The sequence below is a fragment of the Mytilus galloprovincialis genome, chromosome 2 (genome assembly GCF_965363235.1).
Source record: "Mytilus galloprovincialis chromosome 2, xbMytGall1.hap1.1, whole genome shotgun sequence".
Taxonomy (NCBI): Eukaryota; Metazoa; Mollusca; class Bivalvia; order Mytilida; family Mytilidae; genus Mytilus; species Mytilus galloprovincialis.
Window position 1 is genome coordinate 79,243,478 of NC_134839.1, and position 21,169 is coordinate 79,264,646.

The 21,169-nt window shown below is 32.8% G+C and overlaps 1 protein-coding gene and 1 pseudogene across 5 annotated transcripts in view; both read left to right on the forward strand.

The window, feature by feature from the left end:
* LOC143064494 (uncharacterized) overlaps positions 1–21,169 on the forward strand; it is a 54,904-nt gene that overhangs the window by 10,558 nt on the left and 23,177 nt on the right. For 3 of the 5 annotated variants that reach the window (XM_076237351.1, XM_076237354.1, XM_076237353.1), the window contains exons 5-16: positions 368–478; positions 851–961; positions 1,831–1,935; positions 3,322–3,384; positions 5,544–5,648; positions 7,022–7,151; positions 8,510–8,630; positions 9,937–10,053; positions 10,452–10,568; positions 11,388–11,504; positions 18,698–18,814; positions 20,683–20,787. In XM_076237351.1, coding sequence (XP_076093466.1) covers positions 368–478; positions 851–961; positions 1,831–1,935; positions 3,322–3,384; positions 5,544–5,648; positions 7,022–7,151; positions 8,510–8,630; positions 9,937–10,053; positions 10,452–10,568; positions 11,388–11,504; positions 18,698–18,814; positions 20,683–20,787 — 1,319 coding nt within the window. The remainder of the gene's footprint in view (positions 1–367; positions 479–850; positions 962–1,830; positions 1,936–3,321; positions 3,385–5,543; positions 5,649–7,021; positions 7,152–8,509; positions 8,631–9,936; positions 10,054–10,451; positions 10,569–11,387; positions 11,505–18,697; positions 18,815–20,682; positions 20,788–21,169) is intronic. The other 2 variants (XM_076237352.1, XM_076237355.1) reach the window with 1 other exon arrangement.
* LOC143061948 (uncharacterized) lies at positions 14,371–16,595 on the forward strand (annotated as a pseudogene).

The window sequence follows — 21,169 nt, forward strand, 5'->3', positions numbered from 1 at the left end:
ACTATTGTTTTTAGAGAATAACAGAAATACGGAATTACTCACTTGTTATGTATCTATTTTTTTTTTTTTTTTTATTTTTTGTACACGATTTTTCATCTATGTCCAGTACACACTGTATAAATAATATTGTCGACATCTCGATATTTACAATGTTAACACAATACCGTGTCAACATTGTTTACATTGTAAGAACTCTTACATATTGTTTACATCATCATTAACACCGCGATGTATACATATAGTTCCTACCACTGTATCGAGAGTATATTTATCCACTCGAGACAGTTATATTTTCAAATGTATTTTTCAGCATGTTAGCAATGAATACTTTTATCTGTAAACATAAATGTCTATTGTTCGCACTTAGATAATCCGACAAGCAAAGCATCTCCAGAAGAACCCAAGGAAGACATAAAAGCAAAAAGTAATGAAAAGAAACACAAAACAATTCATAAGAGACCAAAACTTAAGAAGTCAGGTAAGCTAAACAAATGCCCCTAAATATCACTTAACATAGCCTATAATGTATATGAGAGTTGAATTCTTATATTGATTATTTATTATTTACTGGCAAATCTATACAATGAATTTAGTACTTATTCCATTGTACTGATATTTAGGCATTAAATTTTTCAGAGACCAAACAAAAGGGTTTGCAAAAACTGCATAACAGGTTACTTGAAATTTTAATCAAAAGATGTAGAAAAACACTTTATAAATGAAGTACGTTCGGGACGCTTTTATGAAATAACCTTCATCTGGAACTTCAAAATGTTTAGCCATTGTTATATTTTCAGGTAAGCAAGGAATATTTTTATCTTGAACATATATTTTTATTGTTCGCAATTAGATAATCCGACAAACGAAGCATCTCCAGAAGAACCCAAGGAAAACATAAAACCAAAAAGTAAAAATAAGAAACACAAGACAAGTCATACGAAACCAACACTTAAGAAGTCAGGTAAGCTAAAAATAGGCCTCTAAACATAATCGCTGATCATAATCTCTCAAAACATTTGAAAGATGATTCCTTATATTAAAATTAGTTATTCACTGGCAAAATATATGAAAAGAATTTAGTATAATTCGTTTGTACTAATATAAAGGCATTGTAATGTTTCAAAGATACCACACAAAAGGATTTGCAAAAACTGCTTAAAATGATAAATATAGTTATCAAAGGTACCAGGCTTATAATTTGATACGCCAGACGTGCGTTTCGTCTACATAAGACTCATCAGTGACGCTCAGATCAAATAGTTTGAAAGCCAAACAAGTATAAAGTTGAAGAGCATTGAGGATAAAAAAAAACCTCCAAAAAATTGTGCTAAATACGGCTATAAAAGTAATCTATGTCTGGGATAAGAAAATTCTTTAATAGAATTTCTTATAATTCATACTTTTGCAAAAAAGTTGATTTATAAAAATGACCCTATCATTGATATTCATGTCAACACCGAAGTACTGACTACTGGGCTGGTGATACCCTCGGGGACGAAAAACAGTGGCGAAAATAGTTATCGAAGGTACCAGGCTTATAATTTGACGCCATACGCGTGTTTCAACTTAGTATATAAAACTCATCAGTGACACTCGATCAGTTCAAATAGTTTGCAAAACCATACAAGTATAAAGTGTGAAATTTAAATTAAAAAAAAAAATATATGAAAAATACACGTGATAAATAAAGTACGTACGGGTTGCTTTAATGAATTAACCTTCATCTGGAACACTCAATCTACAAGATTTAGCCAATGCTCTTATTTCAGCAGGCCCAGTTAGCACGGAAGAGTTTTGTCTTAACCATATATTTTCATTGTTCGCACTTAGATGATCCGACAAGCAAAGCATCTCCAGAGGAACCCAAAGAAAACATAAAACCAAAAAATAAAGAAAAGAAACACAAGACAATAGATAAGAAACCAACGGAGTCAGGTAATCTTAACATAGGCCTCATCGAAATCGGTAAACACAGCCTCTCATAAATCTGAGAGATGATTTCTCATATTGAATACTTAATATTTATTGGCATATTTATGTTAAGAATTTAGAACAAAACAAAATAGTTGACAATAACTACATAAAATGTTACTAGTTATCGAATTTCAAACATTTTAAAACAACAATTTATAAATGCCCTTTTATGGGGTACATCCACATTGCTTTACGAGTCAACATTAATCTGGAACGCTCAATCCCAAAATGTTTAACCAATGATGACTAGAAAACCTCATCAGATATACTAGGCTTGCATTCTTTTACGCCAGACGAGCGTTTCGTCTACATAATAAACATTAGTGACGGTTGAAATATATCGAAGATAGAAAAAAAACACCCAAAAACATATCAGAAATATATAAAAAGACATAGCCAACAATTCACCACACAGAAACCTTTAGATTAAACAACATGCACGATACAGTGAGTGATCTATTTAAGGAAATAAAATTATAAGAAAGTGGTAGTTAAGTATGACTTAGTAATACGATAAAATTTAGTCGTAAGTTGGTTTTATGTTTTATTTAATAAGCACTGGCACTCGGTACGATTCTGCTACATCAATAATACATGCCGTCTGGAAGACTTGGCAACTTACATATCTTTGAGACAAACACTTTACAGATAGGAGAAATGAAATATATTTCTTCGGTGGATTTTGTGTAAATGATTTATAATGTCCGTACGATTGAATAACAGTAATGCAAATTACCGTCTTGCAAATGAAAGTACTATAATCTTAAAGTACTTATTTTCCAATTCATTGTCTTTAAAAGATGAAAATAAAGTACACGTCAAGCTCATGGAAATCTGAATCAGGCCTTCTTTCTGTTGTCTACCACTTGCACGGTATCACTGCCGAAGGACTATCAGTACAACAGCATACAATCTACCAGGTTACCATTCTTTCAGTACTTGAATTGTTCAAATTTTGCGTATTATTTTGTAACTGTTCCTAAAAGAGATTGCTGCATCAAACTTGTGAAAGTGACCAGTGGCGATGTTGATTGTCTTTGTTTAGGTCGCATTGATTTTTCTTGGTCCTCAAGATTATAAATCATTTTGTGTCCGAAAATCCGTTCTGTAGTAGTTCATAAGTGTTTCTCGTTTCTCGTTTTATATAGATTATACCGTTGGTTTTCCCGTTTGAATGGTTTTACACTAGTAATTTTTGGGGCTTATACAACATCTTCCTATATCTATCTAGTGTTCCTAATGAAGATTATTCACGAAATAGGTTTTGTTCTTAGAAATTAAATTACCTAGCTTTCATCATGTGAGATTTTTATCTCTAAAATATATTTTTATATTATTCACACTTAGATAAAGTTAAAAGCAGTGCATCTCCAGAAGAACCCACGAAAAATATTAAACCTGAAAGTAATGGTAAGAAACACAATGCATTAGATACAATAACAAAACCAGCATAGACAGGTAAACTAAACATAGCCCCTCATATTTCTGAGAGATTGATTTCTCATCTTTTGAATTTTATAATTAAGTCCCATATATATATGAGTTTAGTGCTTATTCTTTTGCATTGACATTAAAGTAATAATTTTTAAGATACAAAAAGAACGAGTTTGTTGAAACCGCATATAATATTAATTGGATTAAAAAAAGACAAACACCAATAGAAAAACAACAGTAGACAAAAACAACATAGAAATAGTAAAGACTGAGTAACCCGAACCCCATCGAAGACCGGGGTGATCTCCGGTGCGTGCCCGGAAGGGTAAGCAGAGCCTGCTACACATGTGGCACCCGTTGCGTTGCTTATACAAGTACAAAACAGGTGGTATGTCAATACGGCAGGTTATACCAGTGGAAAAGAGAATGGGACATTGGTCACGACAATTGGAAGATGTCAGTGGTCGTCTGTGAAACAAATACATGTATTCCGTCACGGTCAACCAACTCGTGATTTCGTCTGTGAAATTAATTAAAGGATTATTTCAACTTCATCACTCCGGACTCCAATTAACAAATGATATCATTCATAGAATTTTTGTCAATGTTCATTGATCCAAAAAGTAAAGTAAATATAAAATTGTAATAAGCTTTAAAATATAGTATGATGTGTCTTCGATCTCCGACTGATTCGTCATCGCATTAGGTACAGAAATTTTCAAAAGTGCCTCATTTCTAAATCGTCCGTTTTCAATGCAAACTGGTCCACAGCGAAAATGTGCCTTAAATATTCGTTCTTGTTTCTTGTTTCTTATTGATTCAAACATAACGTTCAGTCCCGTACTAATGTTTTATTATATTTGTAAGTCCTTGATTATGGTACTTTAGTGATTTTACCAGCCCGACGTACCAAGTGAACTTTTCTCATCACCTGGCTTCTGTAGATAGTCGTCGTCGTCCGTTAACTGTTACAAAAATCCTCTCCTCTGAAACTAAATACGATATTTAACCAAACTTGGCCACAATCATCAATGAAGTATCCAGAATAGAAAAAAAAGGTGTCCGATGACCCTGCTGTAAACCAAGATTGCAGACATAGCTAAAAATAGAACATAAGGATAAAATGCAAGTTATGTCTATTGTTTTGAAAACTGTTAAACAACATCTTCAAGATAGAAATTTGAATAAGCAAAAATTATCAGCAAGACCAGATCTTCAATTTAGACAAAACTAAAGAAGATAGATAGAAACTAAACTTTTTAAATGACCAGCAACACAAGATAAAAAAACCCGGAGATTCTTGTCATGAAATATCTTCTCATCTACAATGTTGGAGGGTATTTTGTTAGTCTTTTTGTTGAATATAAACATAGACCAAGGAGAGTGACACAGATTCTTTAAAGGGGCGAAAGATACCAGAGGGACATTCAAACTCGTAGATTGAAAATAACTGACAACGCCATGGCTAAAAATGAAAAAGACAAACAGACAAATAATAGTACACTTGACACAACATAGAAAACTAAAGACTTACTAACACGAACCCCGCCAAACACTGGGGGTGATCTCAGGTGCTCCGGAAGGGTAAGAGCCTGTATTTACAATATCCCATAAGTTTCCTTTTAAATAGTTCAATATTGCATACATTTAAATTTTCATAGCAACTGACCATGTTCAGTTTGTAAACATTGTTCTTTATCACAGAGCTCATCTTAACCAAGTTATTTAAGTCATAATGAATCCTTTTTTCATAAGTCTATCATTTTCTATTTTAACAAGGTGAATCCATCTTCTAACCATACAGATGTATCGTCGTTTATATATTGAAAGTGAAAGTATTGTTTTGAATAATTTATTGTCTGTAATTTGTTACGATAGTTGATAAATGAAAGGAGAAGGTACTGCTCTGAACTTGATCTGTAAGAGTTTTGAAGATTTTTTTTAGTTTGTTTTAATTTTCTTGGTCTCAAACTTTTAAATCTTTTTTGTGTCCAAACTTTTGTTCTTTTAGCGTATCGGATAAAGGATGTTCTACAAAACAGGTGTCGTGTTCAGAAATTTGAAAGACGAAGCTTTCAGTACCTAAACAAAGACAATTCAAATCTGTAAAATGTATTTTTATTATTCATACTTAGATAATACGACAGATACTCAAACAGAACCAACGGCAAATATAAAACCCAAAGGTAATGGAAAGAAACACATGCCAACAGTTAAAAAACCAAAGCATACTACTCCAGGTAAGCTTAACATATTTCTAAGAGAGGATTTATCATATTGAATGTATGATTTATTGGTTTATATATTAAGAATTGAGTACTTATTCTACTGCATTGACATTAAGGCATTATTTTTTTCAATGATACCAAACAAAAAGTATTCTTTTCCAACAGCATAAACTGTTAATTGAATTTAAAAAATGAAAACAACTTTACGATCGCAGCACTTTCAGGGATTTTCCTTTTTATCTGCAATTTATTTAACAGAGAATTTAAGAAAGGTATGCTAGAAATCATTTCAGTAAAAATTGACTACCTTAAAAATAGCAAGGTTAGTCAGAGCAGTATGTTTGTATCCATATTGGTAGGAAACACTGCATAAGATTCACTGATTCCTAATTCCAATTGTTTCTCATGTAGGATTTGTTCTTCCATAATATAAACAGCAAAACTAAACATTAGTTCTTGTTATGTGTTGATATAGTTGATTTATCAATGCATAAAGTATTGTTCTGAGGTATTCGATGACTTTAATTTTTTTTTTAGATCGTTGATATTAATGAAATAAACTAAATGCGCATATGTGTCAGATAGGATTTAAATTATAAAATTGTATCTGTGTTTGCGGTTTTTTTTTAATGTCCTATGAATCGTAGTTTTAAATGACTTAAATCATGTGTGAAAATCTAAAAGTTATCGTGTACCTTATTTGCTAAGTCTTAATTTTTCTATGTTGTGTCTCGTGTGTCGTTTGTCTTTTTTTTCGTGTTTTTTTTTGTTTGTTTGTTTTGTCTTTTTTTTTAGGCTTGGCGTTGTCAGTTTATTTTCGATCTATGAGGTTGAATGTCTTTTTGGTATCTTTCGCTCCTCCTTTATTCAAAGGATTAGATTCAAAGGGGGCAAAGTAAAGAAAATGATTATAGATCATTAGACAACAAACAAACAAAAAATATGTAAAGACAAATAAAAAATTCACCCCACAAAAGCCTAAAGATTCGACAACAAACGCGATGTAGTGAGTGATAAGTTTCTTAAAAATCTATCAAAAAACTGATGTAAGTCATACACAATCATCATACAATAGAAAAACGATCAAGTTAAGCCGTAAGATTTCATTTTGGAAAAGAGATTCTGGATATCGTTGGTAAAAGTTAACCACGATATCAAATAGTGAACGAATGACAAATTTCCTATAGGCATGTATGCAGATTTCCGAAAAACCACGAAATTTAATATCCATGAACATGTAAGTTTCCTAAATCCACGAAATTGTTAACCATGAAAATAAATGAATCCACAGTATAGTGAATGTCTTTTTCAAATAACGATTTCAGCTGATTTTTTGTCTTCTCTTTTTTCGTCAAATAAAAATAATTCAAAGACACTTATTACAGGAGATGGAACAGAAATTAACACATCACCAGGTCCAACCGTAACAGCAGATGAAGAAAAAAATGCTGACGTTGCGGCAATTGTTGCTGTTGTATTGGTACTTTTGCTACTGATCGGAGTTGCAATATTCTGGTTAGTATACAATCACGAATCATATATTTTGTTTAATATAAATATTTTGTGAAAAGATAGGTTTTGTAATTCATTTGAAAAAAATGATTCTAAAAACAAAAAAAATGGTATTTGTTTAAATATTTTGAATTATACATTAAATTACAAAGTTTTCTTTATATTATTAAACAGTCTAACCTTTAAATTGCAAATCTGGATCCAAATTTGTAGATTTAGGCAAATAATTAGACCGATATTTTACTGTAATTGTACAATCCGAGATGGCGGTATACCATGTATCTACCTTAAACGAGATAGATATTATGGATGTAGGACAAGAAATAAAGTTGACACACAATTTGACCACAACATTGTCTTAATTTGTTGGAGCGAATTCGACGAAGTCAAAATCTTACAATAACATTGATACCAGACCTTGCGTTTTCTGTAAGTTAATACTCGCATCTACACATTGCAGTATAAGAACCGACACAGAATCCCGTATGAACATAGTTAAACGAGAGAAGTTATGCCTTGACTGCCTTGGTACCCTTCGATTAATCGAATGTAAATATAAAAATTCATGTAGACATTGCAATAAAAAGCTGGTGTAATGTCTGTCCAACAATAAGCATAAAACTAGTGAATGAGTTAAGCCATAGAAACGCTGGAAGTCACTCAACACATACGAATTTCCTTGCGAAATGTATTATAAGCAGACTATTAAAATTGACTTTTAAAAATATAATTATGATAGTGTCTTCTACAAGCGTTTTTTATTAACGAACCGATAAATTAATCAAATAAAAAACGTCTGTAGCAGACACAAAAAGGAGAGGCGAAAGGATTATCCGAACTTAAAAGTCGAAAACGAACTGACAATACAATGACAAAAACCGAAAAACACAAAAAAAACTGAACAACATGATACCCAGCTAAAAAAAGGAAAATTTCCGAGACTCCGAATGATTCCGCAATTTCTGCTACGAAGTGGCACCGTCATGCTGATAATGTGAGTAATAATTATTTTGATAGGTCTTATTCGGTAGGTCACGTTCGGGATTGGGTATACGGCAAATATTCCATAACAGTCAACCAATTCGTGATTGCATCCGTGTATTTTTGAAGGGATTGTTTCAATTTCACTACTTGAAACTCGTGTTTTAATAGCTTCTTTGTACGCAGTGTCCTTTTTCGAGGAAGCATGATTAGAAATGTTCCGTTGCGCCGAAAGTTTCGGATATTTTGAGCTTGACATATTGTATTAATAAATGTATAGTCTTAAATTTGTTCATAATGGCGTCGCCAGGTTGCCGTCTTATGACGCGGTTTCAAAATCTCCTTTGATTCATAACATCGTACTTTCTTTTAATATTTAGGTTAGTAAGATCAAGGACAGGTGGAAAAAAAGCTGACGAAAATGAATCAAATGGAAAAGGCGATGGAATAAATCCTGAAGCCGAAGTACTTATTCAAAAAGATGATCAAGATGATAATAAGGTTAGTTTTGTGACTTAAGTTATCGTAGTATCACTGTTTATCTCTTGATTCTTACTGTAACATCGTGATGTTCAAACAGTCGTCTAATTTGAAATGCATAACTTGAGTCCATGAATAAAAACGTGATGGAAAATTTATTAATCGTTATCAAAAATATCAAGTACCGTTTTTGTCATCAAACAAGCAGTATCTAATAATATTTTTTTCTAAAATCACATCCTGTAGTGTTTTTGATATAGTTTCAGGGAAAGTGTTTGATTTTTTTCAATTGTGGCAAACTTGCCATCTGATCTAACTTAACTGAGATATTTTGTTAGTTTTTTTTTGTCGTAAATTGTCAAAAATTCCAACATATTTACTCGTAGTTTTGCAGAGATTTTTGGAAAATTTTCGCAGTCAATAAGAATTTGCATCAATTATCGATTCTTATTTTTTCGATCGTAACTAAATAAGTCCCTCTAAAAGGACATTTACTTACATCATCTCTCTGTAAAGTGTAAATTTAAATGTAATTTGATAGTGAGTTCGTTGCTCCTTGACACAAATTGACTTTACAGTTTATTGACAAAAACATCATGGTAGCATCAGCTATTCTTTTTCTATTTCTTCTGTAAATTTTCTTCAATAAACTTCATTTTTTTACATAATTAAGGCCGTTAGTTTTCTCGTTTGATTTATTTTACATTGTCTTATCGGGGCCTTTTATAGCTGACTATGCGGTATGGGCTTTGGTCATTGTTGAAGACCGTACGGTGACCTATAGTTGTTAATGTTTGTGTCATTTTGGTCTTTTGTGGATAGTTGTCTCATTGGCAATCATACCACATCTTCTTTTTTATATTAAAAAGGAGGAAAGCAGATTTTGAAATCAATATCCTGTCAAAAGAAATATGGAAATGCTTTATCAAGAGAGTAACTAAGTTCTGATACTAAAATGAAATAAAGTAAAAAATACAAATACATTACTGACAATAAAGTTTCTATACACGCATAAACTCTTGATAACAGACTAGACAAACAGATCATAACCAGTAAACCTATGTCATTTTATCCAGAGTGAAATGAAATGTTGCAACAATGCAGCTCTTTGAAATGGTAAATCCGCAAAACTTAACCAATTATCGAATAAAAATAAACCAAAATTGAAATTGAGTACTTACCAATGATCTTTATATACCATCTGAATATAAAAAAAAAATAATTTCATTGGTATGTTTTGCTACATTCTAAATAAAACATTTTGAATCAAAACAAACAGATGTTAGATTTTTAGAACACATTATATTGACGAATATCTTCTTCATAGAATATCCAAGAGAGTAGACGAACGTCGAGAGTGTCAACGAATGCTTCATTAAACAGAGCCAGTGCAGGGCCAAACACAATGCATTCTGGTTTAGTGAATGATCCTCAGTCTGTTAAGGTTAGTTATTTTTTACGACTATTTTCTCCTACCGTGTTAACAACGACGTCAATTTATTTTTCATGACATGGAAAATGTGCTTCCTTGTTCCTCATGCTCAAACAGGTACATATTTTGCAATAACAACAACATAACCATCGTGTTACTATCGTGTTTATATCACGAACACGACAAATTAAAAAGGCAATTTATATTTCAGCAACATATAGTTTTTAAGAGGAAAAAAAATGAAATTGGAGATTTAATAATATGGCAGATAAAAAATGAAAAAAGAACTACCAATGACAATAACTACTCACGTTCTATGTCTACTGTGTATTTTTATCAATGCATTAGAAATGAAATAGACCCTGAATAATACGTTTTCAAAGTGAACAAGTTATATATTTTTTTCACAGAATTTCCAAGAAAGTAGACGAACATCGAGAGAGTCAATGAATTCCTCATTAAACAGAGCCAGTGCCGGTCCAAAAACAGCGCAGTCTGGATCAGTAAATAATCCCCAGTCTGTTAAGGTTAGTTAATCGTCTCGACCATATCCTTCATTGTGCGAACATCGAAAATAGTTCATTACAAGGCAAAAATGCTTCATTGTTTTTTCAGGTTCCTCTACATGCTGGTTTTACACATATAACAACATCACAATCATGTGAAAATCAGAAACACATATCTTACCACTATATTTACTTGACAAAAATAAAAGCCGGAAAGATGACTTATCATTTCCTGTTTGAATGGATTTATACTAGTTATTTTTTGGCCCTTTATAGCTTGTTGTTCTGTGATCAAAGACTCCGTGTTGAATGTCGTACTTTGACCTATAATTTTACAAATTGTGACTTGAATGGAGAGTTTTCTCATTTGCACTGATATCAAATCTTCTTATATCTATAAACATAAATAGAAATAGAAAGCGACCTCGTGTAATTGGACTTTTCTTGGTCTGTTTGATTTGATGGTATATGTAAAAAAAATAATCGTCATTTTTACCTGTACAAGAATGGGTTTTTTTTTGCGGATCGAATCAAGCAGCGAAATTTTTCACCTTTGTTTCACTTTCAATGTTGACATTCTTGACCTATTAACTAATACATATTCATTTATGAATGAACAAAAAATATCTATTTTAATTTATGTATAATGTCTTGAAGCTAATGTACCTATATAAAACTATTTTATTAACAAATTCATTGCTTTGTTAAATACGTTACGATGAAATGATTTTGATACAAAATACAGGTTTCCTTTTTAGGGAATATAATGTATGCTACAAGCAATCAAAAGACTATGTGATAAGTTTCCCAATTCTATATTGGTGAATGTTTCTTTTATAGAATTTCCAAGAAAGTAGACGAACGTCAAGAGAGTCAATGCATTCCTCTTTCAACAGAGCCAGCGCAAGTTCAAACACACTTCCTTCTGGATCAGTGAATAATCCTCAGTCTGTTAAGGTTAGTCATTCACCTCGATCAATTTCTTCAAATGTTCTAATAATGAAATCTGTTGGGTATTCCTATCAATGATTAAAGGCTTATTATTTTCTCATGTTCAAACTCATATTGCTTTTACACAATAATCAACTTTACTATCGAGTATATATCAGAAGTATGATAGATAAACACTTTATTTACTTGACTATAAAGATGAGCTATTATTTAAGTGTATATAAATGATACGTTAATTACTCTATGATCTTTATACAAGGGGAATATGTTTATTTTCTGGGCTGCAGATGATGCAAGTGTTTTTTGTTTGTTTTTTTAAAATGGCCTGACCAGGTAAGACCTACGTCTTTTGAGCAGGACGCAGTTCGGCACATAGAAATAGTTAAAACGAAAAAAAATACCAATAAACACAAGTGAAATGAAATGTGTTTGACATACTTCACCCTGAATTTTAATAGCCATAAACATAAACGATTTTCAAAACACATCATCTTGTCGAGTGTATTTTTTACATAATCTCCATGACAGTAGACAAACATAGAGAGAGTCAATGAATTCTTATCAAACAGAGCCAGTGTTGGTCCGAACTCAATGCATTCTGGATCAGTAAAAAATCCCCAGTCTGTGCAGGTTAGTCATTCACCTTGACCATTTCCTCCTTATGAAACAACGAAATCAATGAATATATTAAAAGGAAGATGTGGTATGATTGCCAATGAGACAACTCTCAACAAGAGACTACTTGACACAAGAATTAAGAGCTATAGGGTACTGTACAGCCTTTAACAATGAGCAAAGTCCATACTGCATAAACATCTACAAAAGGCCCCTAAATCACAAATGTAAAACAATTCAAACGTGAAAACTAACGGCTTAATTAATGTACAAAAATGAACGAAAACAAATATGTAGCACTTGTGAGTATATATTTCAATGAAAAATTGCTCCATTACCAGAATTTTCTAAGATTCGAATCTTACTGGTTTAACACAATCAACAACGTCACGATCGTGTTCACATAAGTACCATGAGAGGTAACTACTATTTTCATGTGACCGAATGAAAGCGCCAAGTACACAGATATTATTCAAGTATACTTATATGTAAATGACGATACGTTATTCTATATTCCTTAAACTTAGAGAACTATTAGAACTCCCCTGGGGAAGGGGCAAGAAAAATTATAATGAATGGTCTGACAAGGTAAGACCTGCATATGAATAGACATAGATATAGGGAAGGGTGGTGCAATTTCGACCATGGTGGAAAATCGACCGGATTCTGGATTATCGGCCGTAATCTTTATTTCGTTGTAATGGTTTACGTATCAATAAACGTTTTTCTGCCTAAATAAAAAAAAGAATATTTCGCCCGCGATCAGTTACAACTACGACTAGCTCAACCGTATTTTTCCGAAGAAATCACGTGACTTTCCTACCGCCAAGTTCATAAAAGTTAAAGAAGCGGTAGAATTTGAAAAAGATAAAATTTGCACTGTAGGTAAGTAATCTTTCAATTTACGATACATATTTTAAGATTTCTCCTTATAATTAGTTTAACCACATTCTTTAATGTTACAAGCATACAAAAAACCTTTGTTTTAACAAAAACATCAACAGAATAAAGTTATTTTAAAAAAAAAAGTGGTCGAAGTTACCCATAGTAAGAAAAGAGAGTATGGGGGAACTTCGACCACCAGAAAAATAACATCTCATAGGTGTCTGGTTTAGATTTTACTGCCATTTATCATCTTTAAGCAACTATTTTTTTACATGTATAGTTTTTATTGTATAAAAATCAAATTGTTTACTTAAATTTGTATCTTACTGAAAAAGCGGATATTGACTCACACTATTGGACAAAAAAAACCTTGAAAAATCAATAAGAAAAAAACATGCATAACGGTACTGTAAAGAAATATAAAATAATCTGAATAAGTGAAATATTTTTAGAATGATTGTTATATTTATTTTGAAATGAAATATCTGTCCTTCCATTTCAACGACCGACAGCACCATTTCATTTTCAGAAATCGACTATGAATCATGTAAAATTGATCGCAGCTAGAGAAAATTCTGGAAAAGATCAATCTCTTAAAATTCTTCGAAACATTATTTAAACAGAATTGGACAAACTTTTTCAAGGAGAGTTCTGTTTTGATCATGATTGCCTCCATCAATTAGTCGTAGAACTTTATACGTTAACTAGAGACAGAACTGTTGCCGAGAAAATCTTTGATTGCATACAAACCATAAACAATACCGATTTACCTATTGTCGTTTTTGTGGCTAGAAGTCTTATTTCCTTTGAGTGCATAGAATTAAAAAATGCTGATCACATTGAGAGCTTGATTGATGTGATAAAAAATGAAAGTTTGTAGTCGTTCTACAATTTAAAACAGCTATAATGTTGTGTCATGTTTTTTGGTGAATAAAATAAAGGAAATATCATCGGCTGAAGTGTTGACGTTGTTTTTCTCGGTATCACCAAAACATATATATATCAAAGTGCCATATATATATAAATATAATTGAATAGATAAATAGAGTATTTATAAGTATTCATTAACAGTACCAGCAAAACAGTTTTTATAAATAAGAAGATATGGTATGAGTGCCAACGAGACAACTCTCCGTCTAAGTCACAATGAACTTAAGTTAACAATTATAGGTCAAAGTACGACCTTGAACACAGAGTCTTGGCTCACTCTGAACAGCAAACTATAAAGGGCACCAAAATGAATAATGTTAAACAATTCAAACAGGAAATCTAACCAATATAGTTACTGAAAATTTACTCGTATAAAAATAGTTCTGAGGGTCAATAATTTATAACGATTATAACGTTTTTTCTCCCTTTTGTAGACTAAAAAATGCCTAGAAAATCTAAAAACATATATCAACAATATTCTTCAGAATCACTAGAAAGGGCTGTAAATGCAGTAAGGCACAATGAGATGAGTTTTAGAAGAGCAAGTCAAACATATAGCATACCTAAAACTACAATCATGGACCGTGTAAACGGCAAAATAAAACCAGGTTCTAAACCAGGCCGTAAACCTGTAATACCGAATGAGGTCGAAAATCTCGTAGCAACACAAATCATGACTGCAGCTGAGAAAGGGTTTGGTTTAACTAAGAAGCTAGTTATCATCAAAATAGCACGCCTAAGTAATGCTAAGGGAATTAAAACGCCCTTCAAGTCAAATATACCAGGAAATGACTGGTGGCGGGGGATTAAGTCCAGACACCCCGAAGTTACCCTCTGAAAACCTGAAAAACTTAATACTTCGAGGTCTCGTATGATGAATAGAGTGGTAGTGTCGAAAAACTTCATAGATCTTGGTCAAGTGATAACTGAAAACAACCTTCAAAGTGATGTCATTTGGAATGCAGATGAAACTGGCAAGGGATTCGAGCACAATCCTTCCAATGTGGTGGCAAGAAAATGTGCTAAGAACATTCCTGGTCGCACGGGAAATTCGAGAGAAAATATTACAATTTTGGCCTGTGTCAATGCTCAGATTGAGAAATTACCACCGCTGTGTGTTGTAAAAGGAAAAACAACAAAATCTCTGGAATCAGTGGCAACAGTTGATGGCCCAGATGGTACCTTATGGACCTATCAGGAGAAAGCTTGGATGTGCGACATCCTGGGGAGTTATGGTTCAGGGATATTTTCCTTAAAAATTGTGGTCCTTAAAAGGCCGCAGTTACTCATCATGGACTCCCAAGGGTCACATGAAACCTTAGGGTTATTAGATGAAGCAAAAAAGGAGAACATAATTGTAATGGCATTACCACCCCACACAATTCATCACCTCCAGCCGCTTGACAAGAGCGTATTTGGGCCATTTTCAAAGTCGTATGATAGGGAGTGCACAGAATTTATGGCAGAACATTCTGACCATTTGATAAATAAAGCAACATGGCCCAGAATTTTCAAGAAGGCTTGGGAAGCAGGTATCACACCCCAGAACATAAAGAGTGGCTTTAGAGCAACTGGCATATACCCTTTAAATCCGTCAGCAGTACCTGACAGCGCTTATCTCTCATCAGAACCGTTCGATCAACCAATGCCACCTACAGCTTCAGTTGACGGTTTACAGAGCAACGCGGAGGTATCAGTTGAAATGGATGAAATCGAATCATTGGATTCGTCGTTAAATTTATTAGCTAATGCTGCTGCTGCTTTATCTTCTGACCAACAATCAAGCCAAATTACATACATAGTGGATGTCCATGATGAGTTAAACGCATCAGTTAATAGTCAAGAGTCCGATTTTAATGTACCCGCCGCGGACGTTGCAAGTTTGTTACATGTACTTGATAATGGAAATAACACACTTTTTAATGTAGAGGAAATTGAGCTAGATACAAACTGGAACTCAGAGATTGAGGACATTTTTACAATCCCTCCTGCTACAAAAAAGTCTAAAACATCATCTTCAATTACATCACATAGAATTCTGACTAGTGATGCAGTTATCCAAATAAAAAGAGAGAAACTTGAGGAAAAACAAAGAAAAGAAAAAGAGAAGGAAAACAGAAAAATTAAAGCTGAGGAAAAAAAGAAAGAAGTTAAGAAAGAAGTCAAGAAAGTGCTGAAAAATCAAAATATGAAATAGTAGAATAATGCTATAATACAAGAATACAAAACCATAATTACTTCAATTTATTTAGCAATAATATATTCTCTATCTATATTACTAGAAACTAGATGAGTTTGAACCCCTTCTTGGTATCTTTCACATGTTTTTTTATAAACATAAATGAGTAGAACAATAAGATTATTAGTACTGTCGATTAATCGGTGAATGAACTGTCTTCAACCATGAGTAATTTACATTTATGTTTTCACGGCGAGTTTTTAAATGTTTATGTAAAAGTAAAAAGATGCTCGATTGCAAATGAGGCAACTCTCTAACAAGACCAAACATGCCAATACCATACGGTCACGGTGTTTTTTAAAACTATTTTTCATACTATTGGATTCTGTAAAATTACCAGTTGTCATGTGAACTATTATTTCATAATATACATGATATCCATGTAGCTACGTAGACGTCTCTTTAATTTAGCAGAATGCAACCTCTAGATGCTCTTGGAATGTTAATACTTTGTTTCATAGTTGCTGTCTCATGGATTGATAGGTTGGTTATAAAAGAAAGGCGAAAGATAGAAACCACAGGGACTTCAAACTCATAAGTCAAACACAAACCGACAATGTCATGGCTAAAAAGAAAGAGACAGACAGACAAACAAAAGTACACAAAACAAAACAAAAAATAGAAAACTAAAAATACACTGCCAAAAAAAATGGGTGATCTTAGGTAATTCAGTGGTTGTCGTTGGTTGCTGTGTTATATATTTGTTTTTCGTTCATTTATTTGTACATTAATAAGGCCGTTAGTTTTCTCGTTTGAATTGTTTTACATTTGTCATTTCGGGGCCTTTCATAGCTGACTATGCGGTATCGGATTGGCTCATTGTTCAAGGCCGTACGGTGACCTATAGTTGTTAATTTCTGTGTCATTTGGTCTCTTGTGAAGAGTTGTTTCATTGGCAATTACACCAAATCTTCTTTTTTATATTAGGTGTTCGTTGGGTAAACAGAACCTGCTCCACATTTGACACCCGTCGTTTTGCTCATGTTAGTGCAACACTGGTAATAATTCGGTAGGTCACATTCGGGAAAAGTGAAATGTGTTAATACAAATAATCCTGATATACAAAAAAAAAAATGCCCAACAAGCCCTACTGTACGGGATTTTTCGCTGTGTTTATGACCCATTGGTGGCCTTGAGTTGTTTTGTAAATTTTGGTCGAGTTGTCTCTTTGACACTTTCCGTTTTCATTCTTCATTCTTATTGATAAAAAAAATATTTCTGCTAACCGAGCCCCTGTGTACACGCTTGGATTATTTTGTGGATGTCAGTATTAATTGGAGAAGAAAGCTGGAGTGTCCCAAGAAAGGTTAGATGCATAATTTTTTTTTTTTTCATTTTTTGCATACCTGTATTTTTTTTTATTTTCCACCTGCCTTGAGCTAATCAATCAGTTTCATTAATTATCAGGCCCAAATATTGGTTTTCAACCCCCCCCCCCCCCCCCCTTCCCGAATATCAAAAATGGCCTTGCCTAAAGATTGGCTCGAAGGTGTACCTGTACGAGCAGGCATCAAACTGTTGTCACGTATGCCAGTAGGTTCAGAAACCCCAGTTTCACCTTTTCATATATTAGCTAATACATAACAATGAACAAGTTTATTCAACAATAGAAACTTTAAGAATATAAATAAGAAGATGTTAATGAGTGCCAATGAGACAAGTTCACTCTTCATCCAAGTCACAATGTATAAAAAGTTAACAATTACAGGTCAAAGTACGGCCTTCAACACGGAGCCATTTATGTTTGTCTTGACATGTATGGATCTGAAGACCAATGGTCGAATTTCCCCCATGTCACATAATCCATGAAATTTGCTATTTATTCGTATACTTTCGGGATTTTTCAAAAGAAACAAGGTAGAAATCGACCACCAATCACGATCAATGGTACATTAATATTTAGTTTGTTCGTATTGTCATACAGGGAACCAGTATGTCATAATAATCACAGCCAACTCGCCGACCGGTCGAAATATGACCACCCTTAATGATTCTTCTGCATTTGAAGAATTTGTCCATCTGCAGAAAAAAAAATGTCTTAAAAAGTCACAGTTGAAATTTAAGAACTGTTACAGTTTCTGATGATGTAAAATAAAATGCATTTTGAATCATAGTCTTCTTGACTCTGTGATAATTACCCTTTTCCTGAAGTCGGAAAATGTGTATTACATAGATATAATTCAGGCCATATTTTAACATGCCAACAACTTCAAATTCCTTTCTGAAACTAATTGGGATAGCTGTTCACATGCATTGTAGATTATCTGATTAGTAATGCAATTGGTGGATCCTTTCATGCTTTGTATAAGGCGTTAGGCAAAATCTGTTTGTTCTTTTTCTAGTGTAGATTTTCCAATAGATTAAGGAAAAAATTTAATAAAAAAATTTAAGCTTTCAAATGGAAGAATTGAAATCCCTTATGAAGCGCCCATCTGATTTCTCGAACTCTAGAGATTCCGACGTAACTCTAAATAAATTCAAGTAGAGAATACAAATAAATACCTCAATTGACAATTATCTTTTTTTATAGAATATTCAAGAAAGTAGACGGACGTCAAAAGAGTCAATCAATGCTTCATTAATCAGAGCCAGGGCAGGTCCAAACACAAAGCAATCTGGATCAGTAAATAATCCTCAGTCTGTTCAGGTAAGTCATTCACCTTAACCATTTCCTAATACTTTGCCAACAACGAAAACAAATGAGTAATTATTTCAAGGGAAAAGTCCTCCATTAAGCCCTCAGGTTCAAATCATACTGGTTTTTTTACAATCAACAACCTCACTATCGTGATTGCATCAGTACCATGATAGCTAACCACAATATTAATTTGACCAAACAAAAGTTTGAAAGATAAGTTAGTATTCAAATGTATATAAATGATGATCCATTTTTCTATATTCCTTGAATTAAGGGAACTATAATTTTATTTTATGTGTTGGGGAGGAGGCAGGCTGATTTTAAGAATGAATGGCCTGACCAGGTAAGAACGACATATGAATAAGCTTTTAATACAAAGACAGAATGATATTGATGATTCTTCTGCAATTAAAAAATCGTGCTTAAAATTTGAGAAAACCCTTTATAGCTGAAATTTAAAAACTATTACATTTCATGATGATGCTAAGTATAATGTATTGTGAGTGATAGTCTTCAGCTTTTTGATATAACAAAAATGATAATAACCCTTTCCTTTGGGAGAATTTTTTTAATTCAATTTGCGGATGTGGCAGATTTGAATACCCTTGGTAATCCTAGTTAAATTAAGTCCGAAAAATGTACATTGTAGAGATATAATTGAGGCGACATTTTATCAAGGTGTTATACCACCATTGATTTTACGATATTAGTCTTTGTTAAATTTTCACTTTTCAAAAAAATATGCAGAATTTATCTTTGTTTCAAATAAAGAAATACTTGGCATGAGTTAAGATTTATCCTGTCCAGTACGATAGAAAAAAATTCACATAACATGTCATTGCATATAAGAAAATAACCATCACTGGAAGTTAACCAATCAAATTTCTCCCATGATTTTATCGGTGTACAAGGTTTAGTCACCATGTAACCTCAATATTACAAAATATTCTATAGAAATCCCAAATAAAAAAATAATGGTGCTTTGAAATACCCGACACATATGTTTATGACACAGAAATGTTTTACTGCAATAAAATGTAGGATTAATTACCTACAACTGTTAAATTCAAGGGAATATTTTTTTCGACCTATTTTCGTATACAACCGGATGTGACGTACCATGATTTGGTGGTATTACACATCAACAGCTTACAGTGTATTTCTGAAATTAATTGGAATAAATATTAAGCTGTACATATATATTGTAATGTGTCTGATTATAAATACAATTGTTGCATCTTTTCACTTTCAGACTTTATAAAAGGCGTTTGAAAAAACTAGTTTTTTTTTCCATATTCCTCAGTAGGGTAGATACTTCCATAAATAAAGGGGAAAAGTAGACCAATGAATTATCATTCTTCCATGGGATCTTGCTGAATAAATTTACTGATTTTTCAAAAAACTAGAAAATCCGATGTTTTAAGTAAAGAATACAAATATATAACTGACAATAAAGATTTGATAACTCTTAAAACGCATAAAACTCTTTCCTAAATAAAAACAAGTTATGATTTATAAATATTCAAAAATAAACGACGAATTCCAGTATAGACAGACAGACAGACAGACAGACAGACATTAACCAGTGCACCATTGTTTATGGGACATGGTATAACGAAATGAGTGTAGCACTAAGTCACATTGAAGTGGTAATAGGCAAAAGGTTAACCAACTCACGAATAGCAGCTAACAAAAACTGTATTTAAGTTTAAACAATGGATCTTCAATTAACATCGAATTAGAATTTTACTAAACTACACATGTTGATACAACAAAATAGGATACACAATGTTTGCTACGAGCAATCACAAATTTGACTTTTAAATTGCTTTAAAAATTTTATAAAGACATTCCATTGACTACTATCTTGTTTACAGAATTTTCAAGACAGTAGACAAACATCGAGAGAGTCAATGAATGCTTCATTGAACAGAGCCAGCGCAGTGCAATCTGGATCAGTTAATAATCATCAGTCTGTTCAAGTTAGTCATTCACCTTGATCATTTCTTCCTACTGTACCAACAACGAAAACAATTGAGTATTTATTTCAAGGAAAAAGTGATCCGTTATTTCCTTAAATTCAATTTATAATGGTTTGACACAATCAACAACCTCACTATCGTGTTTGCATCAGAACTATGAGAGCTAACCACTATATTTATCAAACCAAATAAAAGCTGGAAAGATGGAGTTATTATTCAATTGTAAATAAATGATGATACGTTATTCTATACTCCTTGAGCTTAAGGAACTATGATTTTATTTTATGTGTTAGGAGGGGAGGGGGGGGGGGGGGAGTAGGCGGATTTTGGGAATGAATAGTTTGACCAGGTAAGAACTGTTCATGAAGAAACTTGGCAAAGA